The sequence below is a fragment of the Dipodomys merriami genome, unplaced genomic scaffold, assembly GCF_024711535.1.
Source record: "Dipodomys merriami isolate MVZ:Mamm:240054 unplaced genomic scaffold, mDipMer1.0.p SCAF_8, whole genome shotgun sequence".
Taxonomy (NCBI): Eukaryota; Metazoa; Chordata; class Mammalia; order Rodentia; family Heteromyidae; genus Dipodomys; species Dipodomys merriami.
In genome coordinates, this window is record NW_027206401.1 from 31,132,323 (window position 1) to 31,149,079 (window position 16,757).

At 39.1% G+C, this 16,757-nt stretch overlaps 1 protein-coding gene across 7 annotated transcripts in view; it reads left to right on the forward strand.

Annotated features, from left to right (window-relative positions):
- Cdk19 (cyclin dependent kinase 19) overlaps positions 1–16,757 on the forward strand; it is a 142,153-nt gene that overhangs the window by 25,430 nt on the left and 99,966 nt on the right. For 2 of the 7 annotated variants that reach the window (XM_070010561.1, XM_070010564.1), the window contains exon 2: positions 1,393–1,453. The exons of 4 other annotated variants lie outside the window; for them this stretch is intronic. In XM_070010561.1, the coding sequence (XP_069866662.1) occupies positions 1,393–1,453 (61 nt within the window). Of the gene's footprint in view, positions 1–797; positions 817–1,392; positions 1,454–16,757 lie in introns of those variants that run through there. One more of the 7 variants, XM_070010565.1, reaches the window with a different exon arrangement.

Sequence of the window (16,757 nt, forward strand, 5' to 3'; positions counted from 1 at the left end):
ATGGCAGGTGCCCTGCATTGTTTATAGTATCTCAATACCATGTTTCATTAATTCTCAATATAAACGTGAGATAGGGAAGGAATCCTTAGTTTGATCAACTCTGGTTATACTGAGAGATCAATTACCTGGACTTTAGGGTCTGTGTGTGTGTTTTTTTTTTTTAACAGTATTATTACTGCATTTCTTTCTTCATGAATCATCATATATTAAGACAGTCTTTGTTCCTCCTTTAATTATTATTTGCTAATATGTTTATAAAGATTTGTAAATACTACTTAAACGTATTATGTCCTTCCCAGCCCCTGTCCTGCTATTTTAGATTGAATAGTTAAGGAAACATATATGACTACTTATTCTCACGGGCTATCTATAGTTTTTGAGTTTTTTTTTTTTTTTTTTTAAATTGTATTTTATTTTATTTGAGAACATACTGTACAGAGGGGCTACAATTACATGGGCAGGATAATGCATACATTTCTTACCAAGCATTGCAGCCTCCTCCTTTGTTTACCCTTCACTTCCCTTCCCCGCCTCCCCCCTCCCCCCGAGTTTTTGTTTTTGTTTTTTAGTCCAGGCTGGCCTTTTCTCATGATCCTCCTGGCTCAGCCTCCTGACTACAGGGATTAAAGACATGCACCATCATGTCTAACTCTTTTGGACTTTTTATTTTTTCATCACTTATACTAGAAAAGAATAGAATAAAATCTGAGATCTAAATATTTTACCTGATTAAATCCTTAATATTTTACAGAAACATTTTCTGAAAAGCCTGTCATATTTTGTCCTTATTCTGCTTCCTACTGTCCGGCATATATGGTAATCTACTTTTTCCAACCGTAATTTCAAAATTAAATCTTGCCATTGCAATAGCTTTATAGTCTACTTTTCAGTTTTTTTTTCCTCTGCATTTGTCATTTTCTTGGTGTGCTTTGAATTGTTGTCTTATATTGTCAGTAATTTGTGGTCATAAGAAGAGAATCCCTTGCTCTATAGAACTCTTCACACTCCCTTTTTTGAAGTATATTTTTCCATTGAATTTCTTTAATCTTTCATATGTAAATATGTATTGGTTCTCACATAATTAAAAATGATTGTTACTTTCAGTATAAATGAAATCATATTTTTTACTGTTCTTTCAGTTTTTATAGTATTACTTCTTTTGATAAGCATATACATTAGATAAGGCTTAACTTTTGATCTTTTTGTATAACCAGTGGCATAACAGTGAACTCTTAGCAGTACATTGTTAATTTGCCCACTTTCAAATCTAAAATCTTAATTTCCTTGGCAGATATATAGATTTATGATAGGCATTTGGCATTTTATGTTTTGGGCAGTGTAACTTTAAATCTACATAAACTTCTCTGCCTTTTGCCTCTGCTGTGTTCGTAGATTCCAGGAGTGCTTCGTGTATGGACCTCAAGCGTTGGAGGTAGCAGCTTTTCAGCAGAAGGTAAAGCAGAGTGTTGCCTTCTGGTGTCATTGTGTGTGTGTGCTGGGGTGGCTATATGGCTATTTTCACCACAAAATTATTTATAATTATGCATTAAATGATTGACTTTCACTGGATTGAAAAATCAGTAATACCTGCACAATTTTATTAGTAAAGTATATAAAATGTAGAAACCATTAAGTAGAAATCAAGACTGCCATTAACAGAGTAGGAGTGATTAAGAAAAGAGATCATTAGTAAAAATATATAAAATATACTGTATAATTTTCTCAGACTTAGATGCGCTATGATTTCTTCCTGGGAACTTGTCCAAGTCATTATTCATATGTTGTATTATTCTCTACTGCTCCTTTTACTGAAAGATTGCTTTACAATAAACAAGAGGCAGCCTAATCCATGACTCATGACTGGAGGATAGACATTCTTGCATTATATAATATTCCGTTGCCAAAAATGTTGGTTTCCAATATGCTAATTACCACTCTTGAACTTGTTAATATGCTCTTCTTTCAAGTTAGTTCTTGTTTCAGCAGAGCAGCAAACACATCCCACATACTTGTAAAATATGTTTTTTTTTTTTTTTTTTTGGTTGGTCGTGGGGCTTGAACTCTGGGCCTGGGTGCTGTCCCTCAGCTCTTCAGCTCAAGGCGAGCGCTCTACCACTTGAGCTACAGCGCCACTTCTGGTTTTCTTGTGGTTTATTGGAGATAGGAGTCTCACGGTCTCTCCTGCCCGGGCTGGCTTTGAACCACGATCCTCAGATCTCAGTCTCCTGAGTAGCTAGTATTACAGGCGTGAGCCACCAGCGCCCGGCCGTAAAATATGCTTTATAGAAACTTTAAAATTTTTTTTTTAATTTTTAATTTTTATTTTTTTGGGTCTGGTCGTGGGGCCTGATCGGCACTGTCCCTCAGCTCTTCAGCTCAAGGCTAGAGCTCTTCCACTTGAGCCACAACCCCACTTCTGGCTGTTTTTTTCTGCTTATGTTGTGCTGAGGAATCGAACCCAGGACATCATGTGTGCAAAGCAAGCGCTCTACCACTGAGCCACCTTCCCAGCCCAGAAACTTTTTTTTTAATGAGCTACTTTTTGAGGAAATCATGATTAGAGATGGGAAGTTATGACATACCTTTCCTAGGTAATGCTTCTTTGATGAAAAAAGAAACATTTTGCCATTTATTTACTAGATATTAAAACTACTTTTGTGAATTTATGCAACCATTTATGAATGTTCTTTTGGTGATACTTGATAGTTGTTTTTGTTGGTTTGTTTTTAAGATCCATAGCAGTTAATGTAATATTTTTTTTTTTGTCCTGGTCCTGGGCTTAAATTTAGGATAGGAACAGGGCACTCTTTCTTACCAGTATGTAACTCAAGGCTGGGACTCTACCATTTGAACCACAACTCAGCTTCTGGCTTTTTGCTGGTTAATTGGAGGTAAGAGTCTCCACTTCTGGTTGGCTTTTTTGTTGTTGTTGTTAGTTTATTGGAAATAAGAGTCTTTCATGGAATTTCTTACACCTTAGGGTTTCAAACTGCGATCTTCAGATCTCAGCCTTCTGAGAAGCTAGGATTATAGCCGTGAGCGACCAGCACCCAACTAAAAATACTTTTTAAATGTTATTTTTATTATTTTTAAGTAGTTGTTCAAAGGGGTTTTAATTTAATATGTCAGTTTGTTAGTACAATGCATCTTGATCAGTGCCATCCCTTTTATCATTCTCCCTCATCTCTCCAAACCCAGCCCCATCCCTTCAATTTACCTGGTTCCAGGTAAATTTTATTTTATTATTTATTTATCTATTTTTGTTGATCATGGGGCTTGAACTCTGGGCCTGGGCACTGTCCCTCAGCTCTTCAGCTCAAGGTGAGCGCTCTACCACTTGAGCCACAGCTCCACTTTTGGTTTTCTGGTGGTTTATTGTAGATAAGAGTCTCATGGCCTTTCCTGCCCAGGCTAGCTTTGAACTGTGATCCTCAGATCTCATCCTCCTGAGTAGCTAGGATTACAGGTGTGAGCCACCAGTGCCCAGCTGTAAATTTTTTTTTTTTTTGTCGGGCGTGGGGCTTGAACTCTGGGCCTAGGCACTGTCCCTGCGCTCTTCAGCTCAAGGCCAGCGCTCCACCTCTTAAGTCACAGAGCCACTTCTAGTTTTCTAGTGGTTTATTGGAGATCAGAGTCTTACGGACTTTTCTGCCTGGGCTGGCTTTGAATCGTGATCCTCAGATCTCAGCCTCTTTTTAAAATTTATTTATTTATTTAAAAAAAAATTTTTTTTTGGGGTGGGTCTGGTTGTGACGCCTGAACTCTGGGCCTGGGCGCTGACCCTCAGCTCTTCAGCTCAAGGTTAGCGCTCTACCACTTGAGCCACAGCGCTACTTCCGGCTTTTTTTGTTTATGTGGTGCTGAGGAATCGAACCCAGGGCCTCATGCATGCAAGGCAAGCACTCTACCACTGAGCCACCTTCCCAGCCCATGATCTCAGCCTCTTGAGTAGCTAGGATTACAGGCGTGAGCCAAGGGCGCCCGGCTTGTAAAAGTATTTTAAATAATGGTATTTAGGTAACTTTAAAATATACCTCATATTTAGTAATGTGCACACTATTTAGCTCCTGTGCTATCTTATGACTTCTGTAGGGCGAACCCATTACATTATGGCAAACTGTATTGCCTAGTATGCACCGCAGCACACATCTATTTATTGAATAAAGTCTTAAATTCCAGATGCTTACTTTAAATCTCCATCTTGCAAGAAAAAAATAAATGGTAATATTAGGCATCTAAGCGATTAATGAATACACTAAATATTTGATTGTTAGCTGCAGGGTATTAGGTTATCACCTTTCTGGAAACTTAACCATACAAGTAAGTGATGTTAATTTTGGGCTAATAATACCTGTCAGGAATGCTGTCCTGCAGCCTATACTATGCATTCTAGTTGACATACATTCATGATCTTCTTCCTTACTGTCTCTAAAAAAGCTTAGTTTATCCCTTCTTCATGTCTTAGCTAAGCACCCAGAAAGTACTAATATGCTAAAAACTATGGAGTTCAAAAAGGAAGCATTATTCCTTTTAATGAAGATACAGTAGACCTTTGGTATTTGTGGGTATGTGGTTCCTAGGACACTGCTGCTGAGGAACATGAAACGTGGCATTCAGTCCTGTATTTCCATAACACTACCGAGTGTCTGCTAAAGCCATGTCACCTCTCAAACAATCTCAGGTTTTCAGCAATTAACTTTTACCTTACTTTTGGTATATCCTTTACTTTTTGGAAGGCAGCTTTTCACAAAATTAAGGACTGGCAAACATTTAGCAGATCACAAGAGGATTTAACCACAACTGATTATAATGTGGAATGGACTGAGAGCTTCTCTGCATTAACTCAACTGTGTAATGTGTGGAAGGAATTAAATATTTTTTGTTTTTTATTTGTTTTTGACCATGCTTGGTCAAAAATAATATATCTGTGAATACAGTAAGGTGAGCATACTATATCTGAAATCACTTTAACAGTGTTAATAACCAAATAATGAGTCTGGTGTATGGTTCAAATGGTAAGGGCCTGTCTAACAAGTACAAAGATCTGAGTTCAAACTCCAGTACTATCACCCTACCCCTCAATAGTCAGTATATATTTTAGGTATTATGATTCTTTTTCTTTTTTTTTTTTTTTTTGTCGGTTATGGGGCTTGAACTGTGGGCTTGGGCGCTGTCCATGTGCTCTTCAGCTCAAGGCGAGCACTCTACCGCTTGAGCCACAGCACCACTCTCAGTTTTCTAGTGGTTTATTGGAGATAAGAGTCTCACCGAGTTTCCTGCCTGGGCTGGCTTTGAACCGTGATCCTCAGATCTCAGCCTTCTGAGTAGCTAGGATTACAGGCATGAGCCACTGGTGCCCGGTATGATTATTAAGTGATGTTCTTCAGGATCTGGTTTTGCCTCCTATTTTCATGACTTTATTCTTTTTTTTTTTTTTGTGCCAGTACTGTGGCTTGAACTCAGGACCCTAGGAACCGTCCCTTAGCTTTTTCTGCTCATATCTGGAGCTCTACCACTCAATCCACAGGTCCACTTTTGGCTTTTTGCTGGTTAATTAGAGATAAGAGTCTCATGGACTTTGCTGTTTGGGCTGTGTTCTAACTGCAATCCTTAGATCTGAGCCTCCTGAGTACTTAGGATTACCAGTGAGAGCCACTGGTGCCTGGATCATGACATTGGTTTCACATCTTTACCTCTAACATACATCTTCTTTTGAAGCTATAGGTTTGTCCAAATGCCTCTTGGACATCTCCATGTAGATATCACCACAATCTTTTGAACTTCAACTTTTCTAAAACTCAGTGAATAGTTCCATTGCCACCCATTGCATAAGCCAGAAACTGGGAATCATTCTTGTGTTTCTTTTTATTGTTTCTTCATCAGATGTTCTGTTCCTGCCGTTTCCTAATTATCTTTCCAATCCAGCCACTCATTTCCTGTGTCACCATCCTAATTTAGACCATAGGCACCACTAACTTAGGTTACTTCTATCTCTTCACTAGTCCATTTAGCCATCTTCATACCTCTAAACTATTCACAAAAACATAGATTGCTTAGTATTCTTACTTTGTTTCTTGGCATGAAGTTCAGTTTCCTTACCATGATTGCTTTATTTAGCTCTGCTGTTTTCTTCAGCTTTTATTTGCTTTCAGTATTTGAAACCAGCTTTTAGTGAACTTGCGATATATATGCCCTCTGTGTCTGAGCTTTGACACATCCTGTTTCTTTTTCAGAAGAGGAATATGAAGAAATGAAAATAATTGCTCTAGTGATTTAATAAGCATAGATGCTAGAGCTAGCTGCCACTTTACTATAGTGAGTTGCTTACTTTCTCTGCTTTCAGCATCCTCATCTGTACAACACAATGGTAATGTATGCTTCCTAGCATATAGTAGGGATTAAAAGTCAATATTTGAGGATCTTAGATTTTTTTCCTGCCATGTAGTAAATATCATATAAGTGAAATGATTCATTATAGCTTTCATTATAAGTGTATTATAACACTGGGTGATGATGGTGATGGTAAAATTGGTATTTGTAGACAGGGTCTTGCTTGGTAGCGTAGACTGGCTTGGACTTCACTATATAGACCAAATTGGCCTTACACTTGGAGTCGTCTATACTTTTCAAGAACTGGGATTGCAGTTATGCACATCATGCTCAGCATGTAAGAGCTTTATAGTACAGAAGTTAATAAATGCTTTTTTTTTTTTGTCGGTCGTGGGGCTTGAACTCTGGGCCTGGGTGCTGTCCCTCAGCTCTTCAGCTCAAGGCTAGCGCTCTACCACTTGAGCTATAGCGCCACTTCTGGTTTTCTGGTGGTTTATTGGAGATAGGAGTCTCACGGTCTCTCCTGCCTGGGCTGGCTTTGAGCCGCGATCCTCAGATCTCAGCCTCCTGAGTACCTAGGATTACAGGCATGAGCCACCAGCGCCCGGCAATAAATGCTTTTGTAATTTACGTTTAGGAATTTTATAAGGTGGGCACTGGTAGTACATGTCTGTAATCCTAGCTACTCAGGAGGCTGAGATTTGAGGATCAGGGTTTGAAACCATCCCAGGCAGGAGTCTTTGAAACTCTCTTCTCCATTTAACAAGCAAAAAGCTAGAAGTAGAGCTGTAGCTCAAGTGGTAGAGTGTCAGCCTTGAGTGAAAAAGCTAAGGGATAGCTCCTAGACCCTGAGTTAAAGTCCTAGTACTGGAGTGCGTGTGCGCATACATACGGTTTTTTTTAAAGTAAGTTTTTTATTGTGAGAATACCATACCGAAGGGTTACAATTACATAAGCAAGGTAATGAGTACATTTCTTATCAAGCATTGTTGCCTCCTCCTTTGTTTTTCCCCTACCATCCCTGCCCTCCCATCTCCATGTCTACAATCCCCCTTCTCCCCCCCTCCCCGCCACATACAGTTTTAAGAAAAGTTTTATAAAGAAATTCACTTATTTCTTTCAAATATATTCTAGAACTTGTGGATCATAAGGGCTTACTTAGATGGTTTATATCAGCTAGGAAAAACATACAAAACCTTTTTATCAACAGAAGGTGCCTCAATGGCTTAGGTTTGGTAGGACCTTCTATGGTTAAAAAATTAGCATATGTTAAAAAATTTAAAGTTTGTTTTGATTTTTTGCCTATTTTCTTTTCTTGTTTGTTTTTATTGATATTTAAAATATTAGATGATTTTATGGAGATTGAATTCTAAATATAAAGCTGAGAAAAGTGAGTTGGGCATAATTAAGTAGCAATAAAACCCAGAAACAATCTCCCCCAAATGCAAGTAAGTAAGCTGTTGATCCAGTCTTGTCTGATCTAAATGATCAAACTCTATCTGAACTGTCAGTCCAGACTTAAAAATGACAAAATATTTATAGTTTTGTCCTTCCTCCAGAAGGAAGTCATTGCCTTTCTGGTGAGTTTTTAAGATATGATTATCCTTTCAGTGAAAATATTGCTGTAAGAATATCACTGTTGTTTTGCTTTTATTTTTTAGAATATATTATTTCTAACTTTTGGAGTATTTTATCCCCACCCCTTTTTTTCAGCCCTAGAGATTAACCCAAAATCTTGTACATTTACTAGGCCTTCTACATTCATTGAGTTCTTTCTTTTCTTGCTGTGTTGCTTAGCCTAGTACTAAACTTATAAATACATGTGATTCTCCCACGTCAGATTTCTAAGTATCTGGGACTACAAGTGCATACCCTGTTGGAGTATATAGTAGTAAAAGAAACTTAGCCAGGCGCCGATGGCTCACGCCTGTAATCCTAGCTACTTAGGAGGCTGAGATCTGAGGATCATGGTTCAGAGCCAGCCCAGGCAGGAACATCCATGAAACTCTTATCTCCAGTAAACCACTAGAAAACCGGAAGTGGCACTGTGGCTGAAGTGGTAGAGTACTTGCCTTGAGCTGAAGAGCTGAGGGACAGCGCCCAAGCCCAGAGTTCAAGCCCCACGACCACCAAAAAATAAAAATAAAAAATAAAAGAAACTTGTTGTTTTCTTTTTTTTGGTTGGTCGTGGGGCCTGCACTCTGGGCCTGGGTGCTGTCCCTCAGCTCTTCAACTCAAGGCTAGCACTTTACCACTTGAGCCACAGCACCACTTCCACCTTTTCCTGCTTATGTGGTGCTGAGGAATCGAACCCAGGGCCTCATGCATGCAAGGCAAGCACTCTACCACTGAGCCACCTTCCCAGCCCCCTTGTTGTATTTTCTTACTGTTGTAAAAATATTTTTTTATGTTGATCAAGATAAGTTGTTTATTTCAGTGGAGTTTAAATAATAGCTCCTATTCATATAATTTTTTGTTAGCTCCTATAGAATATGCAGAAATGAGTAAGATAGTTTTATCTCTTATTTGGGGGGTAGGTTAAAAGGAATCAGCTTTAATTCCATGCAATTTTAATAAAACAGAGTATCTGAGGTCCTTTATAGAGGTTTTGTTTTTGTTTTGATGTGGTATTGGGGCTTGAACTTAAGGAACTTGCTCTCTTGCTTGGCTTTTCCCACCCAAGTCTAGCGCTAGAGCCTCATACCTCTACTTCTGGCTCTTTTCTGGTTTATTGGAGGTTAAGAGTCTCATGAACTTTTTCTGCTGGGGCTGGCTTTGAGTCATGTGCAGGCTGGCTTTGCCTTGATCCTCAGCAAAGAATCAAGGCTGATGTCTCAGCTTCCAGAGTAGATAGGATTATAGGCATGAGTCACTGTCACTTGGCTTCCTCAGTTGTTTCTGAAACATTGTTTTGAGGCGTTTCTGAGACATTGTTTCTGTCACTATTACTCTTCCTACATTTGCTTTTTAGCTTTCTAAATACATGTAATTTTCTTTGTCATTGAACCATAAGTTGCAGACATCGTAACATCACCTCCAAATATTTAAACCTACATCTCTTAAGAATGAAGACATTATTCTGTTGAACCATAATGACATTATACTACATTTAAGACAGTAAAATAAAAATAGCAGTACCCACCAGGTGCTGGTGGTTCACTCCTGTAATCCTAGTTATTCAGGAGGCTAAGGTCTGAGTATTGAAGTTTGAAGCCAGTGGGTCAGGAAAGTCTGTGACACTCTTATCTCTAATTAACCACCAAAAATGCTGGGTGGAACTGTGTGGTTCAGTTGCATGGAATTACAGCTGATTCCTTTTAACCTACCCCCCAAATAAGAGATAAAACTATCTTACTCATTTCTGCATATTCTATAGGAGCTAACAAAAAATTATATGAATAGGAGCTATTATTTAAACTCCACTGAAATAAACAACTTGAGCAAATAAAGCTCAGGGATTGCTCCCAGGCATTGAGTTCAAGCTCCAGGACTGGCACACAAAATAACATTAACTATGATAACATAATCATCATGTAAAATTTAGTCCATATTTAAATTTTCCTAGATGTCCTACAATTAAAGTTTTATAGCTATTTTTTTACTGGAACCACAGTTCATTCAAGATTTAAATTTTTTGTTTTGGTACTGGATCTTGAACTCAGGCCTCTTGCCCTTGCTCTGCTTGGCCTTAGCGTTTTTCATCTATAGGGGAGGAGGACAAGAGTTTCCTATGACAATGCGTTAGACTTCTATAACCTACCTAGGCTTTACCACTGTCTTGGAATGCTCTCCATGACTGGGCACGGTGCCTGGAGGACAGGCCTCTCAAATGAATAAAGTAACAGATCACAGTGGTTCTACTTTTTAGTTTATTATGCTTGGCAAAACTAAGGGGAAATATTTGTGTCCATAATTTCAAACTTAGAAACTTCAAGACAAATAAAAACAGAGGCCATGGTTAAATAACACCCCACTTCCTATTAACTGCCCATAACCAAGTAGCCAAAGCTTAAGTCAACATGATTTCTGTGATCTGTCATAAATTGTGGATGAAACATGCCTTCATTAGCATGACCTGGTGAAATTAAACCAATCAGCTATTCACACATAGTTTAAGCAGTTTAAATTAGCTTCAGCAATTTGCTTACTCAAAAGATTGCTAATGTATCATAGCCAGTTTTCAAAAATAGTTGAATTTCCTCCTTAATGCTGTATAAATTAAGCCATAGGCAGTTTATGACCACTTAGTTTGAGGTCTCCTGGTTTATAAACTGTTCCTACATATGCACAATAAACTTTAATCCTCCCTCTCGCCCTCCTCTACTTCTCTCCTTTCCTTTCCTATCTTTGTCAATATGCTGGCTTGAACTCGGGCTCTCGCTAGGGTTTTTCTACTCATGGCTGGTGCTCTACTATTTGATTTGTGCTGGTAATTGTGTGGATACATACAATATTACTGTCACATATTGATCTTTGAAATTTTCATGATAAGTTAAAACATTTTGTTACTAAACGGTGATATCAGAGAGGAGGTTACTTACTGTTACATAAATCAGGTAAGGAGTACATTTCCTTTTGGACAGTGTCACTTCTTCTCTTGCTCTCTCCATTTTCCCTCCCATCCCCACCTACAAGTTGTATAGTTCAGTTTCAACTTAATGTCAAGTGAGTATCACTGCTACATTTGTTCACCCTTTGTTCCTCCATTTCTGTGTCATAGTACAAATTTAAGTTGAGCAGGATGAAGTATGCCTGTAATCCTGCCACTCAGAGATAAAGGCAGGAGGATTGTGAGTTCAGCTCCAGCCAAGGCTACATAGCAACATCTTATCTCCAATACCAAGAGCTGGAGATGTAAATCAATGGTGGAATGCTTACCTAACATGTGCAAGCTCTTGTTTCAATCTATAGCACTTACATAATAAGGGGCAATGTTTCCAAATAAGGAATTATCACTGCTAAGCTGGGTTCATGATATATTGAATAATTCAGAATGATACTAATATAATAACTAAATTTAATTTTTGTAATGTCAGATCTTCCTTCCTTTTTTTTTTTTTTTTGCTGCTTATGGAGCTTGAACTGTGGGCCGGGGCACTGTTCTGAGCTCTTCAGCTCAAAGCTAGTGCTCTACCACTTGGGCCATAGTACCCACTTCCAGCTTTTTCTGTGTATGTGGTGCTGAGGAATTGAACCCAGGGCCTCATACATGCAAGGCAAGCACTCTACCACTGAGCTACCTTCCCAGCCCCTTCCCTTCCCTTCCCTTTCCTTCCTTCCCCTCCCCTCCCCTCTTCTTCTTTCTCTCTCTCTCTTCCTTCCTTCCTTCCTTCCTTCCTTCCTTCCTTCCTTCCTTCCTTCCTTCCTTCCTTCCTTCCTTCCTCCCTTTCTTTCTCCCTTTCTCTTTATCTGTCTATTTTTTTCATCTTTTCTTTCTGTGTGGGTATGGTGTAGAACCTTCCTAACCTGAAAAACTAGTTATCACATAATAAAGAAAAAGGCTTCATACTGATTATTTCTAGCAGATTCTTGGAGAAAAATATATTGGAAAGATTCAGGTTTCATACTGAAGAATGTATTATTGGTAACATCTAGTTATAAAAATTGTTAGCATTCTACTATCTTAAATGTTAAATTCTCATATAGTTAGGAAAAGCAAAGTTAAAGGTTAAAATTATTAGAACTTTTTGTCTTCTAAGGGATATGAAAGAGGATGGTCTTCAGAAATGCTTCTATATTTTGATATTACAGGTTTGGAAATAAGCAAGCTGTTGGACCACTTGCAGGCCCTCCTGGAGAGGAACACTCACTTAGGATAAAAAACACAAAGTTTTCTGCCCCATGTTCCTAGTCATTGAAATATTTCTGGACAATGTGGTCAAGGACACATTTTCAGTCTTTATACTCTGCTTAAATATCTGCACTGACGATATAGGTTAATGCCAGGGAGTCTCATAGGCTTTCTGGGATCTTGCCATTTCTTCATTGGGCAAATCTTAGTGGTACCTCAGTCACCATTTACCATCTGACAGACTACTAAGAAAGAATGATTGATTTATATACTTTCCTGTATTCTCATTTAAAAGCTAAAAATATTAAAATTACAGAGTTTTGAATATTTCATTAAACAGATGGAAGTTGTTGGGCGCTGGTGGCTCACTCTTGTAATCCACGCTACTCGGGAGGCTGAGATCTGAGGATCATACTTCAAACCCAGCCTGGGCAGGAAAGTCCATGAGACTCTTTTTTTTTTTGGGGGGGGGGGTCTGGTCGTGGGCCTGAACTCTGGGCCTGGGCGCTGTCTCTCAGCTCTTCAGCTCAAGGCTAGCGCTCTACCACTTGAGCCACAGCACCACTTCTGGCTTTTTTCTTTTTGCTTATGTGGTGCTGGGGAATCGAACCCAGGGCCTCATGCATGCAAGGCAAGCGCTCTACCACTGAGCCACCTTCCCAGCCCATCCATGAGACTCTTATCTCCAATTAACCAGTAGAAAACTGGAAGTGGTGCTATGGCTCAAGTGATAAAGTGCTAGCCTTGAGCTGAAGAGCTGAGGGACAGTGCCCAGGCCCAGAGTTCAAGCCCGATGGCTGACCAAAAAAAAAAAAAAAAAAAAGAACCATATGGAAGTTATATTTAAATTTATTAGGTTAAATAATTGCTAGGTTTGATACTTGTTCATAACCATATATAATTCATAGTAAAGTCCTATGTCTATGCTTCAGTTTATTCTGCTCAAGCTTCCAAATTCCTTTGGCAGCTGGGTGTGAAATTCAAAAGCCATTAATGTGATGTGTTAATTTTGCACTTTTTGACTTAACTGCAAAAAAAAATCATAGTTTCCATAGCAACGATAACCTATCCAGATTGTGTAATATTCTTTACAGTATTAAAAATAAAGCTATGCATTACATGAGCTTCTGGAGTACTTCACTTAGGAGAACTGGGAGTTGAAATATTTCTGTCGAAAAACAATTATAATTATATGTGAAAATTTTGTCAGAAGGCTTTTATAATGTTTCAAGAATTTATTAAGCTTAGATATTTAGTAACAGATACCTGATAGTTAATTTAATTATTAAATATGTAATATGTACATTGTAAGCATTGTTTCAGAGCAGCTAAGGCAGGTGGGCTCTATAACATACTTTGTACATAGATTGTAGTTAAAGGGGATATTGGTTTTAATTACATTCACCTAATGCTTCTGTTTTTTGGTGGTTTCTAAGAAGTCCATAAAAACAGGAAATGGGCCAGATGCCTGTGACTTATGCTTTTAATCCTAGCTACTCAGGAGGCTGTGAACAAGGTTCACAGACAACCCCAAGTAGGAAAGTTCCAGTAAAAGCCAGAATGTAAGTGGTATGAGTGCTAGCTAAGGAAACAAGCTTGAGGCTCTGAGTTCAGATCCTTGGTCTGGCAAAAAAAAACAAAACAAAAAACAACAGGAAACAAGATGGAGAAAAAGGTGCATAAAGATTGCTTAAGCTTCCCCCCCCCTTTTTTGGGGGGGGGGCAGCTTATGCTTGTTGGGCAGGCATTCTTCCACTTAACCTACCAGCCCATTTTGCTTTAATTATTGTTGGGATAGGATCTATTTTTTTTTTTTGGTCGGTCTTGTGACCTGAACTCTGGGCCTGGCTGCTGTCCCTTAGCTCTTCAACTCAAAGCTAGTGTTCTATCACTTGAGCCACAGCGCCACTTCCGGCTTTTTCTGTTTATGTGGTGCTGAGGAATTAAATCCAGGGCCTCATGCATACCAGGCAAGCACTCTACCACCGAGCCACCTTCCCAGCCCTGGGATAGGATCTTTACATTATTTTCCTGGGCCAGCCTGGACCATTTGTGCCTCCTGATGCTTTCTGAATAGCTGGGATGATACAGGCATGTTCCTCTGTGCCCAGCTTATAGGTTGGGATGGAGTCTTGCTAACATTTTGCTATAGGCTGATCTTAAATCTCAGTCTTCCCTATCTCTACCTCCTAAGTAGCTGAGATTACAGGTATGAGTCTGTCTTCTGCCTCCTCCCTTTAGAGACAGGGTCTCACTATTTAGCCTGACTGACCTCAGACTTACTATGTAGGCTAGGCTGGTCTTGAACTTTCTATATGCTTGCCTCAGACTCCTGAATGCTGGCATTAAAGGAATGTGTTACTGAGCCTGGCCAAACTTTTAGAAAATTTTGATTTTGTTCTTCAAAAGATTACTAAGTTCTTATTTTGAAAATGATAAAGATTACTTAAGTATTTCTAGAGTATCAAATTATTTTTGTCACTCCATTCTCATTTTAAAAACAGTACTATAGTACCACTAAAGTTAGCACATTTTTTTTTTGTACTGACCAATATATGTATATATTTTTGTTGTTGTTTTCGTTTTCTTTTTTTCTTTTTTTTTTGGGTCTGGTCGTGGGGCCTGAACTCTGGGCCTGGGTGCTGTCCCTCAGCTCTTCAGCTCAAGGCTAGCGCTCTACCACTTGAGCCACAGCGCCACTTCTGGCTTTTTTTCTTTTTGCTTATGTGAGGCTGAGGAATGGAACCCAGGGCCTCAGGCATGCAAGACAAGCACTCTACCACTGAGCCACCTTCCTAGCCCCTGTTGTTTTCTTTTGTTGGTTGTGGGGCTTGAACTCTGGGCCTGGGTGCTATCCCTGAGCTCTTTAGCTCAAGGCTAGTGTTCTACCACTAGAGCCACTGTACCACTTCAGGTTTTCTGGTGGTTAATTGGAGATAAGAGTCTCACGGAGCCAGGCGCTGGTGGCTCACGCCTGTAATCCTAGCTACTCAGGAGGCTGAGATCTGAGGATCGCGGTTCAAAGCCAGCCCGGGCAGGAGAGACCGTGAGACTCCTATCTCCAATAAACCACCAGAAAACCGGAAGTGGCGCTGTAGCTCAAGTGGTAGAGCGCTCGCCTTGAGCTGAAGAGCTGAGGGACAGCACCCAGGCCCAGAGTTCAAGCCCCACGACCGACCAAAAAAAAAAAAAAAAAAAAAAGAGTCTCACGGACTTTTCTGCCTGGCCTGTCTTTGAAACATGATCCTCAGATCTCAGCCTCCTGAGTAGATTGGATTACAGGCATGGGCCACTGGTGCCCAGCTATATAGTTATATTTTTATATATGATATAATTTGAGTGTTTTCTTAATATTAGATATTTTTCTAATGATCTTCATAGTCATATTCTGATAGTTACATCATAATCCATCTGGTGTATATTGTTAAAATACTGCTTATTTTTTATCATATAATGGAAGAAAAATTGTTGTAATTTTCAAACTGATAATGGGAGAAAACTGACCATAACTCAGTTATTTACCCAAAACATAGATGATTGAAGAAATCTTCAAAAGCATATAAAATGTTTTGAAGGGCACATTATGAATAATTTTTTTTTGCAGTACTGGGCCTTTTACTTTCTAAGCAGGTGCTCTACCACTTAAGTTGCACCTCCAGCTATGAAAACCTCTTAAACTGCTTTTTCTGCTGATAAATGGGTAATAGCTAAGTAAGAAAAATGTGACACTCTGTGATACCAGCATTTAACAAAACCATGACAACATTGTGAACCTTGCTGAGGCATTTTTTTTTTCACTGTCCCTAAGGTTGAAGCTCAGTATTTATTTATTTATTTTTTTAATTTAATTTAATTTTATTTGAGAACATACTGTACAGAGGGGTTACAATTACATGGGCAGGATAATGCATACATTTCTTACCAATCATTGCAGCCTCCTCCTTTGTTTACCCTTCACCTCCCTTCCCAGCCTCCCCCCTCCCCCCCACCCAATCATACCCCCCTCCCCCCCCACCCCGACATTGTAAAGCTGGTTTTGACATGACATTTTGTACTTCTCATTGTTCTTGCTGAGGCATTAATATAATCAGAAGACCAAAACTTGGAGGTTATAGATTATGCCCCATTGTAAGAACAACCCATGAGATGACCCATTGTTAAGGTCGTTGAGCTGATGCCTTCCTATGGCTGGTTCTGGTGCCAGTTTCTTGAGGATATAGGTGTTCTAGCCAGTCACTATTTTTTTCCCTGGTAGTTCACCATTATTGAAACAATGTCTTCTATTAGTTAAGCACTCTTATAAGTACTGGAGTTTCCCAGATTCCTGTTTTTTCCCTACTGGGGTTCATAGAAGAGTTTCCTAGGTGTATGATATTGGTGGCTTTAGGCTGGGATTTGGGAGTATATAAGCATCTTCTATCTTAGGAGGAAATCTGTGTGTTCAGTGGGTTCTCCATACTTCTTTTTTCTTCTTCTTCTTATGGTATGAGATTATTTTAAGTGAACCTAAGAGTTTATGTCTGTCAGTTATTTTTGTAGTATATGTTTATAACAGAATGCTTTCATAGACATCACATAATTACTGCAGGAGTGGAATCATTTTGCAATATGTTTGAGTTTGTATTTATGCTTGTTT